The 19,529-nt window shown below is 39.6% G+C and overlaps 1 protein-coding gene across 4 annotated transcripts; it reads right to left on the bottom strand.

The window, feature by feature from the left end:
* Positions 1 to 2,928: 2,928 nt before the first annotated feature.
* On the bottom strand, positions 2,929 to 14,167 carry CNBP (CCHC-type zinc finger nucleic acid binding protein). Of its 4 annotated transcripts, none has more exons than XM_086697303.1 (5): positions 14,005 to 14,167; positions 5,564 to 5,701; positions 5,375 to 5,465; positions 4,991 to 5,194; positions 2,929 to 3,926 (listed from the first exon to the last, which is right to left on the bottom strand). In XM_086697303.1, exons 2-5 carry the CDS (start codon positions 5,685 to 5,687, stop codon positions 3,809 to 3,811), a joined length of 537 nt encoding a protein of 178 aa, XP_086553429.1. In that variant the 5' UTR covers positions 5,688 to 5,701; positions 14,005 to 14,167; the 3' UTR covers positions 2,929 to 3,808. The 4 variants fall into 4 exon arrangements, with proteins under 4 accessions (XP_086553429.1, XP_086553430.1, XP_025778250.1 ...); XM_086697304.1 differs by having other exon boundaries at positions 5,585 to 5,701; XM_025922465.2 differs by having other exon boundaries at positions 4,991 to 5,189; positions 5,373 to 5,465; positions 14,005 to 14,165.
* Positions 14,168 to 19,529: the final 5,362 nt, after the last annotated feature.

Below are 19,529 nucleotides of genomic sequence, written 5' to 3'. Positions count from 1 at the left end.
AAAGATACTGGGGATGGAGACCGATAACTAAATTTTCAAGAGAAACATGTACCACTGCAATGAAAAAATAGTAGTCTTAAACGATCGATAAAGGTCTGTATCAAAAGTAAAACTAATGAAATGCAACATTACATACTTTTAAAATATTCGTGCCAAAACAAGTTCAAGCTGAACCTAATAATCAGGACTCTACAGCAGGAAAAATAGAAGACATAAATAAGGTGACACCAGGAAGAAAAAATTAGTAAATACAGGACATTCAAGAAAACTGTTCTGGTCTCTTCAAAAACAAACCAAAAACCCATGGTTATGAGGGGGAAAGGTAGGGAACTGTTAGATGAAGAGTCTAAATAAACTTATCAACCAAACACAACTTACATACCCTGACTAGATCCAGTTTGGAAAACCTGGCGATGTTGATTTTGGTACAACCGGCACTGTTTGAATTATTTTATTAAGGATCAGATGGTACTAGAGAAATAAGGCCAAATTTTCTAAGTATGATGATGGATTGCAATCCTTGTGATTGAGAGAGAACATCTTAGTTCTTAGGACATGTAAGCCACAATAAGAGTGTCAGGTGTACCAACTTATTTTCAAATGGCTCAGCAAATGTTTGCTGTTAAATCTAGGTGGGGAGTAGAAAGTGTTCAATGTATTTTTTTTTTTTTTTTAATGTAAGCTCTAAGCCCACTGTGGGGCTTGATCTTGAATTCAAGATCAAAAGTTGCAGGTTCTACCGACTGAGCCAGCCAGGCGCCCCTAAGTGTACAGATTATTCTTTGAACTTCTTCAAAATAAGTTTGTAGGCAAAAGCTTGCCATCTGATCCACTTCATTTAAGTCACTGATGAACCAGCTTCAAGAAGCTGAAGAGAAACAGCCATTCCAGAAGTAGGCAAAAAGGTAGCAAAGTTCCATGAGGATGCAAAGATGAAATTTTATGTTACACAATGAAAAACTCATTGTAGTACCTTCACTAATCTTTCCATCATCCCCTCAACCCTTTGTCACAAGAGAAATCCTTGACCTTTTTATCTAGCCTGCAAGGATAGGAATCTCAGTCACTATTATAGAAACGGAGGATTGGTTTCTTCCTAGTCCAGATCCCCCAGAGGAAGAATTCAAGTTTTCTTAACCAAAGGTGAAAGCTGCTAAATCCCCAAGCAAACCTCACTTTTGAAAGAACCATTCGCCAATCAAGGGAATGTTAATTACGGTCCGAAGAAAAGTTTTTAAAAAGTTGCTTAAAACCAGGGCGCCAGGGGGGACTCAGTCAGTTTAAGCATCGACTCTTGATTTCGGCTCAGATCATGACCTCCCAAGTTCAGGATATCAAGTCCCGCATCAGGGTCTGAGCTTCAGCCTGGAGCCTGCTTGGGATTCTCTCTTCTCCCCACTCCCCCACATGTGCATGCTCTCTCAAAATAAATACACCTAAAAAAAGTTGCTTAAAACCCACTCTTATAACAAACCATTAATTGTTACAGAAACAGCTCATTGGCTTCCAGCATAGCTAAGTGAATTTCCCTAGAATTTTCATGTTGTACTTGCTCAATCATCAAGGTCAATGCAACTAAATGCTATCTTATGAAAGAACACTTATGTGGCCTGTGAATAGGCCCTCAGTTATGTTTATCAAAGAGCTTGGAACAAAAGGCTGCTAGGTACTACAAATGCAACACAAAGAACGGTTGTGTAAAGCAAAGCAGTTCTAAGTATCTCACTTGCTGGGTTTTTTAACTCGAGGCCAGAAACCTCATAGGAAAATAGCCCCGTGTGCACCACCCCCAAACCTGAATTTAACTACATTGAACAGTGATCCCCTTGAAAACAGGTCTTCCCTTACACTATTTGCAGTAGAAAGAAAAATTATCAAGATGCTGCTTAGTTAACATCTGAGATATACAATTTGCTCAGTAAAAATATCAAATGAAAAAGGAACTTGTAAGCTTGTATTCGTAAGTGAACGGACCTACACGACAGGATTTCGTTTTTTTGCCTGCTTTTGACTGTTAATTTGACAAAGTAGGAATTAGCATAGCATGGCTGAGGCACCAACACCTTAATCGTGCAATGATATATATCACACGAGGATGAAAATTCACAATACATCCAATGCAAAGAATCACATGGAGGGGAAAAACAATAAACTAAGTCAGGAAGGCATAAGCCACTAACTATAGTTAGCTTATGGGGAGTGGGGAACAAAAAAAGAAGAGGACACAAGGCAGGAAGGATACTGGAGTTAGGTTCTAGGCTCTAGATAGCCATACATTTTTCAACCAAGTTTCCAGTAAGTCATGTACAAAGTGAGTTCCTTAAACCAAATGATTTCTAAGGTCCACCTCAACTCTAGATCAAATCCTAGAAAAAACAATCTAACATTTCAGATCCTTGTGAAGCCCAGGAAAACTGTTAAATGCTAAAACAGAACAATGGGGGCACCTGGGTGGTTCAATTGGTTGAGCGTCTGACTTTGGCTCAGGTCACGATCTCACGGTTTGTGGGTTCAAGCCCCAAGTGGGGCTCTGTGCTGACAGCTCAGAGCCTGAAGCCTGCTTCAGATTCTGTGTCTCTCTGCCCCTCCCCCACTTGCTCACTCTCAAAAATAAAAATAAATAAAAAATAAAAACATAACAACAATGGCATTAAAACTATTGAGAGTGAACACCAGAGCTCAAGGACAGCAATATAATGGGTTACAAAGAGAAATAAAACTTTTACATCTTCGCAAACAGACACCTAAATAGCTAAAGCCTATGCTTCCTTATAACAGGTATTTTTCATTACTAAGACGTGACTTAGTACACAAAGAAAAGTCCAAACTGTCAGCTTTTAGTCCTCCACATTCCCCTCTTTAATATGGCATTTTGCACTATATACATTAATGAAAATGTGAAACAAACAAAAAGAACTTTAGTCAAACTCCCCTTCCTCCTCCAGCTTTATTGGATAGTTTAAAATTACATTTCTATTTTCTAGGACTTCAGTTGCTTTTTCCATCTGACTTTTAAAAACTGATTACAGCAAATGAAACACAGTTGTCTAAGTGATATAGTATACAAAAATAACATCTTGATTTCTGTGAAAATGCATTTCTCTGCAATTCCTGAATAACTCCAAATTATGCTAACTCTGAGCTTAGATGTTTACTCTGGGTTTTAGATTTAGTCTTTGAAAAAAATGTGTTCTAAACCTTTGTCATCACCTTATGTATATCCAGCATCAACGCTGTGATGAAGTTGTTCCTGTTTAGGCCTTTATCTCGATCTTTCTTGCACAGCCATTAACACACGTTTGTCTTTTTATTTTGTTTACTCCCACTCAACTGTATGTTCTATGTAGGGCCTGATACAGATGTTACTTGATGTTATTTAATAGCTACTGAGGTCAGACAATCCAAGGCCATCATTATGCTAAAATTAAAGTTATTTATGGAAGCTCATAGATACTTCCAGAATTGTTTTTACCTCCTACATGGGAACATATCCAAGAAACCCAGAACGGGCTTACTGGTCTGACTCAACTCTTCCCATTCATCAATCCCTATTCACCAGTGGCGCGGAAAGGGGGTTCTTTAACAAAGCATTATACATAACACCTCTACCAAACTAAACATAAACTTTTTTTTTGTAGTTAAATGCAGAAAGTCGATTTTTTTCCACCCCTTTCCTCCTTTTACACGGCAAGTAAAGCTCACTGGCCTGGGAGTAGCCTCTATCTGCCAACCTTTGGCCAGTGAAGAGGATTCAGAGAAAATAATACAACCATCAATCAGAAAAAGGAGGGGCGACAAAGGAAAATAATTAAGCTGTGGCTTCAATCGTGCATTCCCGTGCAAGGTGCCCTGACTCGCCACAGCGGTAACAGTTGACTTCACTTGTCTTGCTGCAATTGATGGCTACATGACCAGTTTCACCACACCTACAAAAAAAATAAATAGAAGAGAAAGAAATTAAGATAATTTTCACAATGTGTTCAGAAAATACAAAACCATAGTGAAGCAATAATTAACTGAACAAAAAGCAGTTAACAAGTGAAGGAACATATTTTTTCCCCTCAAAACAGTCTCATTAACCCCTAAACTAAGAGCAGAAAGGAGGAATTAGATAACAAAGTACTCAATCGTGCAGCCTAAGCCATTACATTAAAATTAAAAATTTTCACTGTAAGAGATCCACCAATATCAAAACCAACACAACAATAACACTGGGAAAAATGCTGTTACCTTTTTAAAAAAGTTTTTAGTAATCTCTACATCAAACATGGGGCTCAAACTCACAACCTCAAAATCAAGAGTCGCATGCTCCACCAACTGAGCCATCCAGGTGCCCCAAGATGTTGAACCTTTATACAAATTAATCCCTAAGATCTCACTGGTATGTACGTATCAAAACTTACCAAATTTTACACTTTAAATACGTACATTATATGTCACAACCACAAAGATTTCTGGTTGTAGGACAAAAGATTTGTGGATGGGGGGGGGGGTGCCTTAGTGGCTCAGTCAGTTAAGCATCCAACTTTGGCTTAGGTCATGATCTCTAGGTTTGGGATTTCAAGTCCACCATTGGGCTGTGTGTGAACAGTGCGGACCCTGCTTGGGATTTCCTCTCTCCCTTCTCTCTGCGCCACCCCCACAAAAATAAACATTAAAAACAAAACAAAAACAGATCTGTGTATGCAAATTATAAATTTAGTTTTCTCCAATGTCTCTGAAAACACCAAATTACAGCATAACATTAATTTTTACATTAAAAATTCCCAAGTTGTGTAAGTTGTCCAGCAGCCATAAGCCACAAATTATCATGGTAGAATAGTGACTGATGTACAGATAGGCTGCTGGTTATATATGCTTAAAACCATTATCATCTGGTCACAACCAACTTTCACTGAATGTACTGGTCCGCAAGGTCCTTCCATTTATAGCTCACTTCTAAAATAATCTCTACAATGAGCTTTCCTTCAGTAACACCCTAACAACTTACCTATAGCACTTCACTTTGGTGCAGTCTTTTTGAATGTGTCCAAATTCTCCACAAGAATAGCACTTCTGCTCATCAGCATGGTCACAGTCACGAGCCAGATGGCCTGGTTTGCCACAGTTGTAGCAGCACTGCTCTCGCTCTCTCTTGGGCTCCTTGCAGTCCTTGGCAATGTGGCCACCTCTACCGCAGTTATAGCAGGCTTCAACAATAAGGAAAAGAAGCAGACCAAGACTATAAAACCTTTACATAACGCTGCTGTTCTAAGCCATACAATACAAAATCTCAAAAGCAGCAAGTCCTTTCCAATGCTACGTGCAGTAGTAGTACATCCTCACCGCTCCAAGTTCTAGAAGGGTATGAAAAGGAAGTGTTAAATACTTACCATCCTCTTGAAGATCACAATCCTTGGCAAGATGACCAGACTCACCACAGCGATAACAGATGTCTGGAAGAGATGAGGAAACAAACTGGAAACCTATTTTGGGCAGAAACAAAAAGAATTTGACTAATTAGACCAGTCTTGATACTAAGAATCACTGAAGTACTTCAAAATTTTTTATTCGACAAAAATACCTCTATCCGAGGTAAAACCACCTCTGCCACGGCTTCTCATTCCACGACCACGGCCTCCACCAGTAGGGCATTCCCGGGCCCAATGACCAGATCGTCCACACTTGAAACACTCATTGCTGCTCATGGCTGCAGTTAGATCTTCAAAACATTAAAAACGACAATGTTAAACCACTTGGAATTACTTTAACTTTTATTGCCCTTTTAGTGTATTTTTGGATAATTATCCTGGGGAGGAAGAAGCCAGAATATACATTGGTTAGGAAAAACAGCCACACAACTATACACTTAGGCATTATACACCTATTATGAAATATATTAAAAGTGAAAAAAAATGTAAACATATTTTGATATAATTCTTGATCTTTAAAACCATTAGGATTATGCATATATTAATACAAATGTTAATTCAGTTATTGATGGGGGCGATGGAATTTATAGAGTTAATATCAATGAATATCCATTATTAGAAATAACATCTACCTCATGCGAGGTCCAACTTAACGGACACATTTTCATGGTTACAAGCCAGTAAACTTTATTTTGGGCAACTGGAAGTTATTTAATAGTCATAAAATCAGAAAAGCTCAAACCAATGGAGCTGTAGTATGGATTGAAAGTGAGGGGTAAAGAAAAACAATTTCTCTCTGTAACTTTAGTATCTAACACCCAGTTGTGCTGCAACACTTGCCTGCTGACTCTTTAGAGCAGGTATGTTAGAAGAAACGCAGGACATAAATTTTATCTCTACAAGGTACAGTATGTTAAAAAATATTAGGAAAACAACAAAAAGGCACACCAAAGTGCTAATAGCACCTAAAGCACTGGGACCACTTTTTTCTCTTTTCTATTCTCTCCAAGTTTTCCCAGTTTTACATTTAAAACAACGCTACTTGGGGCGCCTGGGTGGCACAGTCGGTTAAGCGTCCGACTTCAGCCAGGTCACAATCTCGCGGTCCGTGAGTTCGAGCCCCGCGTCGGGCTCTGGGCTGATGGCTCAGAGCCTGGACCCTGTTTCTGATTCTGTGTCTCCCTCTCTCTCTGCCCCTCCCCCGTTCATGCTCTGTCTCTCCCTGTCCCAAAAAAATAAATAAACGTTAAAAAAAAAAAAAAACAACAAAAAAAACGCTACTTGGAATTTCACAATAGATTCCTTTATTGGGTACTACTTTTTTACAAAAAAGGGAAAAACTCCCACTAAAGCAAATGGATTTTATACTTCTTATGTAACAATCTAAAAATAAGCAAGGGCTATTCCTGGAATAGAATGGAAAAGAATGGAATGTTTCAGGACAAACTCCTCAGAAAGTAGTTTAAAAAAACCCAGCTCAAAACAATGTAATAACCTTTACATTTCCACATCTGAACATTTTTACCCTTATTTCCAGTGTCAAGCCATGGTATAAAAAGTTTTTTTTTAACCACCCTCTCAAAGCCAACCGTTAAGGACCATGGTCTAGCAAAACATATTGCTTCAAGGGAACAAGACTGACTGGACAGTGGAATTACCCAAACCAACCACAGCACCGAATATCAAATGACAGCAAAACAGTAAAGCCTCCACCCATTCTTTAACTGGTTCATCACAAGTTATAGAGATAGTAACTAAAAATTAAGCTGAAGTTCAGTTTCAAAAGTTTCCATTGTCAAATATTCAAAAGAATTCAATACTTATCCCAAGTCTCTGCAATCAGATTCAGGATAAGTTTTCAAAAGGGATCTTTCTATCAATTCTTGCCACTTGCCATATGAACACATTAACGAAAAAGGGAAGGGCAGGTGTGGAGCTGCATGGGATACTTAAGCATTAGTGGTTTCAGATGCATAATGTACATTTCTAGCCAGAAGAAAACAGCCACTGGAAAATCTGAGATTACATTTGCTTTCTTATACTGGTATTAGCCTTCAATATTATGTGAGGTCCTGGCTTCCAGAGAGAACAAAATAAGATAAAAAGATCACAGAAAAGAGCTGCTTAGGGTACCTCATCCTCCTCTCCATCCCCATTTCATTTTGGATCTTCTCCAGTTTACAGCCAGACCAATTTGAGCACATTTAACTACTGCTGTCGATGAATTCTTTGCACAGAAATGATCATGTTCTTTTACAACGTAAGTTAGGCAATATGAAAAGTCCTTAATAGGTTATCATTTAATATTTAAAGGAGACTGTTTTTACAGAAAATGACAATCCTATACATTCAACATGCTATATATTTCCAATGCTAATTAAAAAAAAATGATCGTTCCAGGTAATCTCCCCTTTAGACTGCTACTTTAAAAGGGCCTTGTTTATTTCATAATAAAGTACAAAGGAAATGCATTATAATGAATCATCATGTGTTTATCAGTGGAATAAAGTCAACAGGTAAAAAATTTCAGGTTTACTTTTGGTATAGAAATATCAGTTTAAAAAAACGACTCAAGATTTAATTTACACGTAGATTTTTCATGAACTGTTTCTCCGTTTTGCCTTATCTCTCTTTTCATGGTACCCAGATCCTAAAGGAAAAAGAAATGATAGGAAAAGTACTTCTGGAAAGAAGACAATTAGTTAAAGTAACATTAAAAGATTTGGGGCGCCTGGGTGGCGCAGTCGGTTAAGCGTCCGGCTTCAGCCAGGTCACGATCTCGCAGTCTGTGAGTTCGAGCCCCGCGTCAGGCTCTGGGCTGATGGCTCAGAGCCTGGAGCCTGTTTCCGATTCTATGTCTCCCTCTCTCTCTACCCCTCCCCCATTCATGCTCTGTCTCTCTCTGTCCCCAAAATAAATAAACGTTGAAAAAAAAAAAAATTTAAAAAAATAAAAGATTAAACACTAAGCTCTACTTCCTCCTACCCTAATTCCTAATTGAAAGTTGGTTAAAATGTGATCATTGCTATATGAACCACAAATTACTTAGGGAAAAAGGTATTTCTTCATTTAGACAGAAATTAAACTATTCCACAAAACAGATATGCAACTTTATACATGTAACTAATTTTAAATATTTGTTTTGCCATCAACAAATTTCAGTCTCACATAATTTTGTTCACTGGAGTAAATAAATTAAGGCTTAATACTACATCTTAAAAGGTAAAAGAAACATTAACTTCATTAATATCCCAAAGACCATCATCAGTAGGCCACAGGCTTTTTTAAAGGTCTTCTCAGTGGGCTTAGGTACTGTGTGTGCAATCTGCCTCTTCTCCCTTCAGCCAAGCCAATTGCAGTCAATTAGCTGTTTTGTATTTTCACTAAGTCCCCTGTGATATACTTGTCTCTCCATTAACATTAAACCAACCCACTCCCACTACATTTTAGAGACCCGCCACTTATCCTAGGAGCAGGTCCCCATCCTAATATCCATCTTATATGCAAATGTATTGAGTTAAAAGTTCTTTAGAGAATTGTATGCTATTCCCTATGAAAAGGAGTGCCAGTAAGGTAAGAAAATTGAAAATTATGGCTCTGTGATTCTCACAGCCTATGACTGCTCTTGGCTGCAATTTTGCAGCACTGTTCTGCCTCCGCTCCCTCCACCTGTCACAACCTTTTCCAACCTTCAAGGGCCAGCTCAAATGCCAACTCTTATAAAAGAATCTGACCACATCTCCCAGCTTGGAACTCTCCTTCCTAGTTAAACCCAGGGTACTTTGTTAGGATCTGTCTGATGACACTACCATATTGCCTCTTACCTTGAGGGCAGAGACCAAGTACTTCACCTTTCAATCATCACAGCACCCCATACAATTATTCTTTTAGTAGCAGTTGTATTCAGTATTTTAACAGCTGGGGGGGGGGGGGGCAACTAATAGTCATTTGCTGAATGAAACAAACTGTTTCTTGTACAGACCCAACCCAATCTAACCAAGTACTAACAATAAAACACCTAAATTCTTGCTATCATGGGAATTATTGCACCATTAGAGTAACAATGTATTTTTAAATTATGTACTCATTAAGGATGAACTCTAAATTCAAGAATGCTTATTTCAGATTACCTAACAAAATCCTATTACTACAAGAATTCAATCAACTAGACCTCAGTAATATTTTATGGAATGCTACAGAACGTATCTACAAATTTAAGATAAAAGACAAAATGCTTATTTTCACTGTTGCCAGGCAGAAAGAGCGCATGTATTTTCCTCCTTTTGCTGCTAAAACTCATTGCTAGGTATCTCTACACCTATGTTATCTTCACATAGTAAAAAGATTTGGGGACCATAGGTAAGCCTGGGTTAACAACTTAACCCAGTTTAACCACCTGTTGTGTTACCTCAGAAATTTGATGTATTAGGAAAAGATGGGAAAACTGATCAGTGATGAGAAGTGTTACCAGGTGCCCTGTGCTTAACAGATGTTCAATTTTAAAACACTTTTAAGGGTTTAAGTCCTCTGTTTACATAGTTATTCCTTCCTTTCCACTCTTCCTCCAATTAAGTTAGATTGCTTACAGGTGGATTAAAACTCAGTGCAATGCCTACAGAGCAGACTTAGCATAGGGCAAACTGTGCTTATAATGAAGTTTTCCATCTCATAAAGTCTACTTCCTCAATGGAATGGAGAAGAGCTAAGAAAAATGGGTGAATGCCAAATGACTTCACATTCCCAACAACAGAAATGTTGTGTTTACACTTTCATTTTTGTATATCTAATTTTCATGACACAAACCACACTTAAAGATGTGTAGGAGCACAGGTCATGCCAGGCAGCAGGAGGGATAATGCAGTCAAGATAGCGCCTGAAAAGACTGAAAATTCACTGAAAGACCATATGTAACTAAGAGGTCTATTTTACACTCATCTAGGCTTAAATCTCACAATTGGTACCAAAACACTGTAATACTAACTTGTCTTCATCAATGTAATTGTCCCACATTTTTGATAATAAGAACAAAACCAGTAAATAACTTAAATCTTTTTTTTTTTTAAATTTTTTTTTTTTTTTTTTTTCAACGTTTATTTATTTTTGGGACAGAGAGAGACAGAGCATGAACGGGGGAGGGACAGAGAGAGAGGGAGACACAGAATCGGAAACAGGCTCCAGGCTCTGAGCCATCAGCCCAGAGCCTGACGCGGGGCTCGAACTCACGGACCGCGAGATCGTGACCTGGCTGAAGTCGGACGCTTAACCGACTGCGCCACCCAGGCGCCCCAATAACTTAAATCTTAATACACAATTCAAGACTAACAATGTGAGTTGCAATGAATAAAAGACCCTGTCTCTATAAATACATTTAAAATAGGTAGTGATAGCTAAGTGTGTGTGTGGGGGGGGTGACAAGGTATGATGGGGACCTAGCTATCCTGTTTTATATGGCTTTCCTAATATACCTATATATATTCACATTTTCGGCATCTCTAGTTATTTCCCTCAAGTGTAGGATTATCCCTGACTCATCCATGTAACCCTAACTGCATCCAGACCATAGGGGAGCTTTTGTCCCCCTGAATATACCCATTCACCACTACACTCTAATAAAGTGGTTCAGTGTTCCAACATGGTACTGCAACATTTCAGGCTGTTTTAAGACAAATAAAAAACTCAGAATGGAAGGAAGTTACATTGTGTATAGTTACCTGCATTCCGGCCAGAATAATGGAGACCAGAGTGCAACAGTGGGAGTGATTCTGGGTTCTCATCCTGGTTTCTGCTCTGATTACCCACAAAGGGTTTGGAAGTTTTAATAGCTAGATATCTACTGCGGCTCAAAGGTTAACAAACATAGTATCTACAATCCTTACAAGTTATGCAAGTTATGCATTCTTGTTCCCATTTTACTGATAGGGAAGCTCAAGAACTGAGACCACATAAAACATGTCAGTTTTAATACAAAAAGTATTTGTATTCTGTATTCTTATCTCTTTAGATAAATCGAAACTAGAACTGATAGCTTTTTAAAAATACACAGCCATACACAACCATACACAAATTTATTCACAGCATACCATCACACAGCTTTCCTGAATTTTAAGCCAAGACAGATTTTCTCAAACCTCTTTGTAGAACTTAAAGTGTCACTACAGATCCAAAGACTGACCACCTGATTTCCCTAGTTAATACCCTCATTTGTAATTATGGAGCCAGTCCAGGTGATCACTGTATTACATTCTCATACTACTGATTAATAGATTCTACTTACAACTTGCATTTTGGTTGCCACAAGCTCTCACTTTATTATTCCAGCAGTTTTTTACAACATAAAAATGGTGCACAGTTTACTGGAATTCTCAATAGCATGCCCTTACTGCAGCAGCATCTGACACTGCCAGAATAGGAGTTCTATTAAGTGAGACAGTAAGGAAAGAGCATTCTCCACATAGCAGGCCAGGATGCCTTGGCATCAGTCTTCTGGCTCTCCACTTACTGTCAGGAGGCTAGGAAGAGGAAAGAAGCCAACAATTTTTTAAAACTCTCACTCCTGCAAAAAAAAAAAAAAAAAAAAAAAAAAAAAAAAAAAAAGCAAAATCTCTCTTGTGGTCAAGTGCTTAGCCAACAGACCAATCGTTCCAATTAGTCAAACTGTGGTTCCATTGCTTTCAAGCACCAATTTGGTAACTTCCCATGTAGGATGTAGGTACCAGGTATTTTTATTAGATTTAAAAAGAACAGTAAAAATAATCCAAACATATAACCATTCACAAAACCCACTTATAATACCGTAAAGAAGACATCACTCTGCCTGTTCCAGTTGTTCAAATGCTAGTGTAATAAATGCCCTTTGATCTTCCATTGATTTGGCTCAACATATTTTAGAGACTCCACATTTGTTTGAAATCATTACCTCTCATTATCAAACATGAAAATGTGGACCTTTGGGTTGCTAAGACTCATCCAAGTTTTCTAATGTGACATATGCAGATAAGTACACAAACATACGGATAGCTTTAAAAAAAAAAAAAAACACACTGCCAAGAGTTGCAATTTGGAGAAACTTTCAAGTCCTTAATTCAGCCCTTGGGACTCTAATAAATGATTCCTTTTATATTCCAGTGCAAGAGAGCTCCTTGTAGACAAGAATCAGGCTCAACAACCTAAACAGAGTACACACCTAAGTACGTGGCATTTGCAGGTGTGATTAAGCCATGATCAGAGCAATTTTTAAGGAAGTATTTGAAAATGACTGCTTTGCAGAGGGGGAAAAAAAGCCTAAGAGGTGGGAATTTCATCTCCTGCATCTTTTAAAAACCCTCAAAACCTTATATGCAATCAGCGCTTGAGCAACAGAGTAACAAAGTTGCTATCTTAAGGTAACTCTTCCATGCAGAAATTAACTGGTTATGTTTCTCTCAAAAACTGAGTCAAACGACAGGAAAGAAGGAAAGCCTTTTTAAAAAAAAACTTGTATGAGGAGGCTGTAAATTAATCCCTGTTTACCTTAAAAGAAAAAAGCAACCCAGATTCTTCTTACACTTTGTCTTTCTGAATGACTGAAACACACTATCCCAAGTCACAAATGACTACTGAGCAATATTTTCTTTTTCTAAGTAAGCTCCCCAATACCAGATGCAGTCACTTCCTTTGGAAGTGCCCTGTGACTGGGGCCATGTGGTTAACATGTGGCAACAAGCATAATGCTTACCCATAATAAAATCAACACCCAAACCCAAGTGTGGGCAATTATGTCGTTCTAAAATAGGTTTTCACATTTGGAATATCTAGATGGGGGCTGGCTCATTAACTTTCACGTCTCGTTTTTAGATTAAATTATATTCGTTTAATGAATCCAAGAAATGATGTGTGTTTCGTTGATTCATGGAAAGCGAAACCTAGCTGCCTCTTTTCGAATTGCCATGTAAGACAAGTAATTTAGCCTTTGAACGACGATAAAAATTCAAGGATCGGGAAGCTATCAAGTATAGAGAGTAAGAATTTCAAACATTCTCAGACCTTCTGGCAGGGTATCCCCTCACTCTAACCGCAAGCGCGTCTTCAATGACCCTTTTCTAAGCCCATCAGAACACTTGGCACATGGCCCGCCAGGCCCACTACCCCAGCACATGGCCTACATAAATACCCAACCCCCCCGCTCCCCATCTGCACTAGGGTCTTTTCCCCACCACAACCACCTTCCAGTAAGTTCCCGCCAAATCGACCCTCCTTCCCGCATTCCACGACCCTTCAAGTCTCAGGGCCTCAGTCCCAAGGGCGCACGGGCCTGGGCCTCCTCTGCTTTAAGGCTGCGGCCTGGGGTGCGGCCTTGGCCGCAGAAGAGGCCCCGACGCGCAGCGGCCCGGCTTCCCAAGACGGAAGGAAGGGCGGAAGGGTCGTCCGACTGCGGCAGGCCGGAAACCTGAACCTGAAGCAGCGGTGGCAGCCGAGTTTCCCGCCTGACGCAGCAGCAGAGCAGGCCAGAGTGCGGCCGCCATCTACGCCTCACCGCTCCCTACCCTCTCCGTCCGCCTCGGCCAGGGCCCGCACCGTGGCTCCCCCAAGCCCAGACCCCACTCCAGGCCCTCACCTTCGGCGTCTGAGCTGGCCCGCAGCGGCGGAGACTCGGACGCAGGCCCGGAGAAGTCGGCTCGCAAGGTAGCGGCTGTTTATTTTCAGGATCCTTGCCTGCGCCACACGCGGGTCTGCACACGGCCCCACACACGCCGCTGCGCACGGCTCTCCTCCGCCTCGCCCACGCGGCCAACCAGCGCGCGGAGCTCCGCGGTCCAATCAGAGTCGCCCAGAGGAGGGCCGCCCAGCTTGAGCGCGGCGCGGGGCGGGGCGGGCTTCTACCTCGGCGCGCCGCGGCCTTTCCCGCCGTGCCCCGCGCGCGGCCTTTCCCGCCTGGAACCTCGGCCCCCGACTGTTCTCGGGCTCTTCCCGCTAGGTTCCAGGCCCCTTTCGACCCCGTCCCGGCCTTGGTGATCTTTCGCGGCAGCCGGCGACGAGGGATGCCAGAGGGCGGGTCTGAGTGAAATGGCTGTGATTAACGTGGGGTCGGGGAAAATTCCGGTCCCTTTTGGGGCTCAGAAAAAAGCGTCTGCCGCTGGGCCTTTGGATCGTTCTGGCTTTGGGAGCCAGGACCCATTTCCTAATACACACGTCTCAGTTTGGGAAGAGCCCTGGTTGCTAAGTGACGGAAGTTTCTGTGGCTGAAGGTCACGGGCCCTGAGGTTTGTTCTGGTTTTTGTGTGAGCCTCGGCAGAGCCTGGAACGCCTTGCTATGTTCACCTCTAACATCTACCGCCACCACCAACCCCCAGACATCCCTTTCTCCCAGAAAAGTACCTGGTGAGGGTGTGAAGATGGCGAAGGGATGGCACCGAGACCTCTTTGCCTCACAACACACCTAGTGACTGTTCAGCACACTGATGAGTGACATTCCCTGCGACTTAAGGGGTAACACGTTGTGCCAGGAGAGCCATCTGGCCTGGGCTATCATGTTCAGGAATGGCCTTCAGTTGAGATTTGGTATCTTCTCCAAAAAAAGATTGGCTATGTAGTCAGATACTTTTCCAGGATGCAAACAATTTAAATTGCTGAATATGAACTAAAATGTTAGAGAATTTTGTGTACCATTTTGGAAGGGCTTCTGTTACAAACAGGAAAAAAACAAGCGTCCCCAGCCTCTCGAGCTCTAAAAGCCCTGAAGCGACTATAGTCTCCTACTGAGCTTAATATGCTTCTCAAGGTTGGTGTGCAGCCCATGTTGTTGGCTGGTATAGCCCAGAAATTTTCTTTCCTTTAATGACCATCTTCTTTGAAATTAACTGTACAGATCTATCGAGATGTTAAAACTGATGAATGGTCCTTGTGTGTAGCATTAGTGGGTACACGTGGGTAGCTACAAAGACTGGAACTGTTCTTTGCCCTTAGTTTCATCTCACTGAATCCTCCCGGTCCCCAGGCTGTATGGCTTCTGAAATCATGTTTATGAGGAGGCAAAGCAGTGAAGAGCACAGGTGTTGAGAATCAGGCATTAAACCTGGTTTCAAATCACTAGGTGCTGACTCGATCATTGTAGCGCATTTAGCAGATTGTACGCAACATAGTGCTCAATAAAGGGTAGCAATTATCAAAGAGTGAATGAACTATCTCAAGGACCAATGATTTTTAAGCTGTTTTTAACCAAGACGATTAAAGTAAAAATATTTCAAAATTCAGTAGGAGGTGGTCCCATTTCCAATAAGATTGAATTGCCCAGCAGTTTCTGTATTGAGGTTTAATACCAGTTACCATAATAAAACAGTGTTTTGTGCTTCTGTGGTTTTATTACCAAGAAGCTTAACACAGCTTTATAGATTTCCCCTGATTAATCTTTATAATATCTTGAGGTAAGTACTAGTGTGGTAATTGCAGACACTTAAGTAGTGATTTCCTAAGCCCCAGCAGTGAGTCAGTACAATGCAAGAGGCTATATGGAGGAAGTCCACCCTGGGTGCATCCGCATCATGCCAGGAAGGTTAGTTAAATTGTCATAGTAACCATAAATTCATATTTTTGACTTGATTTTTGTTTATCATCCCAACCACAATGCTACATAAAATGTTTGATATTTATTATAGACCCAGGGACAGAATGTTCCTAATGTTAAAAGAAAAATGAGGGTGGGTGTGAAACAGATAGTGAACATATGATCTTCTGTAGGTTTCAAAAGACTTAAGTGGAAGGAATGGAAGCATAATATGGTCTTTGTTGCTAGGCTCTAGGAGTAGTAACAGGTAATGGCTCTTCTCCACCCGACATCCAGCTTTCTGTAGTTACTATTATTATTAACAAAGCCAGACTGATCATGAGACATTCTCTCTCCAGAGGTCTATGATGAAATTTAACTACAGTAGTTTGTGTTGTCTGGTTACCCTTGGGTACACCTATTTCACTAGAGATGTTTGAAAATAAGAAAGGAAAAAGGCAGCCCACTCAGAAGATAAACTGCCAACCATATATGAAGAAAGAGTCTCCTATTACATTTCCTTCCCCTGGAAATGTATTTTCTCTCCCTCCTCCCTTCCAGTAGTCAGTCTTACCAACACTACTATGCTCAGCAATGTGTTACAAAGGTGACTAGTTCAGACAAACCTTGCCCTTGAAGATCTTGCAAGATGAAAAAAGCCATAAGAAAGTATTAAGTATCCTGAGGGAGGACCAGCTAAAATGCTATGATTCAGCATGATTCAGGATTCCTTAAAATGAGTACGAGTTGAGCAGCAGCACCTGCCAACTTTTAATTTCCGCTAAAATGCCCAACTGCAATAGTACATGCCTTAAATTCTGCTGTTAAATGGAGAGGATATCGTATATATTGTTCTAAACCTTCAATGTCTTGTTTTCTCTGCCTGCAGGGAAATAGTCTGTGACTTGACCTGGAAAGTATGCAACTAAGGTTAAAGAGCATATATCGTTTTTACCTCTCCTGTCTGCTCCTGCAACTAAAACACAGTTTATTAAGCTAAATCCTGAAATTGAAATCAGTTATACTAATAATAGGTAATAGTGTATATAAAGTTCTTTAGAAGGGCCTGGCATAATTACTATTAAAGTGTTATCTATTATTTTTGTTATTGTTATTGAGTGCTTATTATATGCCAGTCATTGTTTATAATCTCTTTTTAAGTTTACACAAAACCTCTATGAGATAAGTACTTTTATTATCCCCAGGAGGAAATAAAATTTCAGAGAATTGAAGTATTCTGCTAAAGGTCAAAGAGTGAATAAATGATAGTGCAGGCTTCAAACCAAGGCAACCTAAGTGCCTAAGCACAAAGCTTCCAGCCTCCCAGTAGTGATTGAAACCTAATCCTACAATTTTCCATTGACTCCTTAAAGTGACAGTATAGAGAATATTAACTGTTGGTAAGGGAAATATGAAACACCAACTAATAATTTAGTGAGCAGTCCATCATTTGGCTTCCTCCTCTATGACCTTGAATTGAACTTCTCTCTACTTCTGCAAAATAACTGGCAAGAGAACTTTATTTACAAATAATTTTTAAAGGTTCAAAGTGAAACCACCCATTTTTTTTCGTAAAAGAAAAGCAGTTGCATTCATTTAAAAAAAGTAATTTCATCTTTTCATTATTTAGTTAAATCTTGAAATACGCAGTGAATAGCAAAATAACGGTGTTTGCATGTTTTCCACGTAGAACTTTACAAAATGTCTTCTGTTGTTTTTTGAGAGAGCATTATAAATTTGATCATTTGGCTCTCATAATCTACAAAAATAATGTAACTGACTTTTCAAGATTAAATTGAAAAAGAAGCACTATATATTTGGGTGAATTAGAATCTAACATCTAGAAGAGTATTTAGCCTAATCTCAGAATATTTCATTTAATCCCCTCATTTAAATGAGAAAAAGGCTATAGAGTTACTCAGGGTTCCCACAAGTTCCCAAAAGAACTGATGTTTTTGACATGAACAAACCAGGGTGCCACCCACATCTCATAAGGAAGGAGCTGTTAGGGCATTTTTTTTTTTTTAAGTTTATTTATTTAAGTAATCTCTACCCTTAACGGGGTTCCGAACTCATTACCCTGGGATTACGAGTCTCGCAAACTCTTCCAACTGAGTGACTGAGAGCCCAAAGGAGCTGTTAGCTATGCTTGTGACCTGGTTAATTCAAGTAACTGCAGTTAGTAAGAAAAGGAGAGCCCAAATCTAATACTGTACACTTGTACCATGTGTCTCTTGCCTTTTTCTTTGGAAATTAACACAAATGGCCATTCTCATTTATGAAGTAGTCGTTTATGAGTTTGACAAGGATGAATAAACAATCAATTTCTAAATCTTGAGAAATGTACTCAGACTTCAATATAAGAAACATTAACTTTAGGCATCCAAATCAGCAAGGAGGAAGTCAAACTTTCACTCTTTGCAGATGGCATGAGGTACTATGTGGAAAACCCAAAAGACTCCACCAAAAAAACCTGCTAGAACTGATATATTAATTCAGCAAAGTCACAGGATATGAAATCAATGTACAGAAATCAGCTGCATTTCTATATACCAATAATGAAGCAGCAGAAAGGGAAATCAAGGAATCAATCCCATTTACAATTGCACCAAAACCTATAAAATACCTAGGAATAAACCTAAGGAAAGAGGTGAAAACTCTGTATACTGAGAACTGTAGAAAGTTTATAAAAGAAATTGAAAAAGACACAAAAAAATGGAAATATTTTCTATGCTCCTAGATTGAAAGAACAAATATTGTTAAAATGTCAATACTACCCAAAGTAATCTACATATTCAATGCAATCCCTATCAAAATAATACCAGCATTGTTCACAGAGCTAGAACAAAAATTCTAAAATTTGTATGAAATCAGAAAAGACCCCAAGTAGCCAAAGCAATGTTGAAAAAGAAAACCAAAACTGGAGGCATCATAATCCTGGACTTCAAGCTGTATTACAAAGCCATAATCATCAAGACAGTATGATTGTGCCAGACAGATTCTGGCACAAAAACAGACACATAGATCAATGGAACAGAATAGAGAACCTAGAAATGGCCCCACAAATGTATGGCCAACTTATCTTTGACAAAGCAGGAAAGAATATCCAATGGAAAAAAAGACAGTCTCTTCAGCAAATGGTGTTGGGAAAACTGGACCACTTTCTTAGATCATACACAAAAATAAACTCAAAATGGATGAAAGACCTAAGCATAAGACAGGAAGCCATCAAAATCCTCGAGAAGAAAATAGGCAACAACCTCTTTGATCTCGGCGGCACTAACTTCTTACTTGACATATCTCTAGAGGCAATGCAAACAAAAGAAAAATGAACAATTGGGACTTCATCAAGATAAAAAACTTCTGCACTGTAAAGGAAACAATCAGCAAAACTAAAAGGCAACCTATGGAATGTGAGAATATATTTGCAAATGACATATCAGATAAAGGATCAGTATCCAAAATCTATAAAGAACTTATCAAACTCAACACCCGAAACACAAATAATCCAGTGAAGAAATAGGCAGAAGACATAAATAGACATGTTTCCAAAGAAGACATCCAGATGGCTAACAGACACATGAAAAGATGCTCAACAT

The sequence above is a fragment of the Puma concolor genome, chromosome A2, assembly GCF_028749965.1.
Source record: "Puma concolor isolate L17-30 chromosome A2, mPumCon1.1.hap2, whole genome shotgun sequence".
Classification (NCBI taxonomy): domain Eukaryota; kingdom Metazoa; phylum Chordata; class Mammalia; order Carnivora; family Felidae; genus Puma; species Puma concolor.
The sequence above is the reverse complement of the archived record's forward strand: the minus strand, read 5'-3'. Positions and strand labels throughout refer to the sequence as shown.

Excerpts from the sequence above, each read along its gene's own strand:
- CNBP (XM_086697303.1), bottom strand. The coding sequence starts at position 5,687 with ATGAGCAGCAATGAGTGTTTCAAGTGTGGACGATCTGGTCATTGGGCC. Across the intron at positions 5,466-5,563 it reads TGGTTTTACCTCGGATAGAG|GTTTCCAGTTTGTTTCCTCA; the intron begins GTATTTTTGTCG and ends TGCCCAAAATAG. Across the intron at positions 3,927-4,990 it reads ACCAAAGTGAAGTGCTATAG|GTGTGGTGAAACTGGTCATG; the intron begins GTAAGTTGTTAG and ends TTTTTTTTGTAG.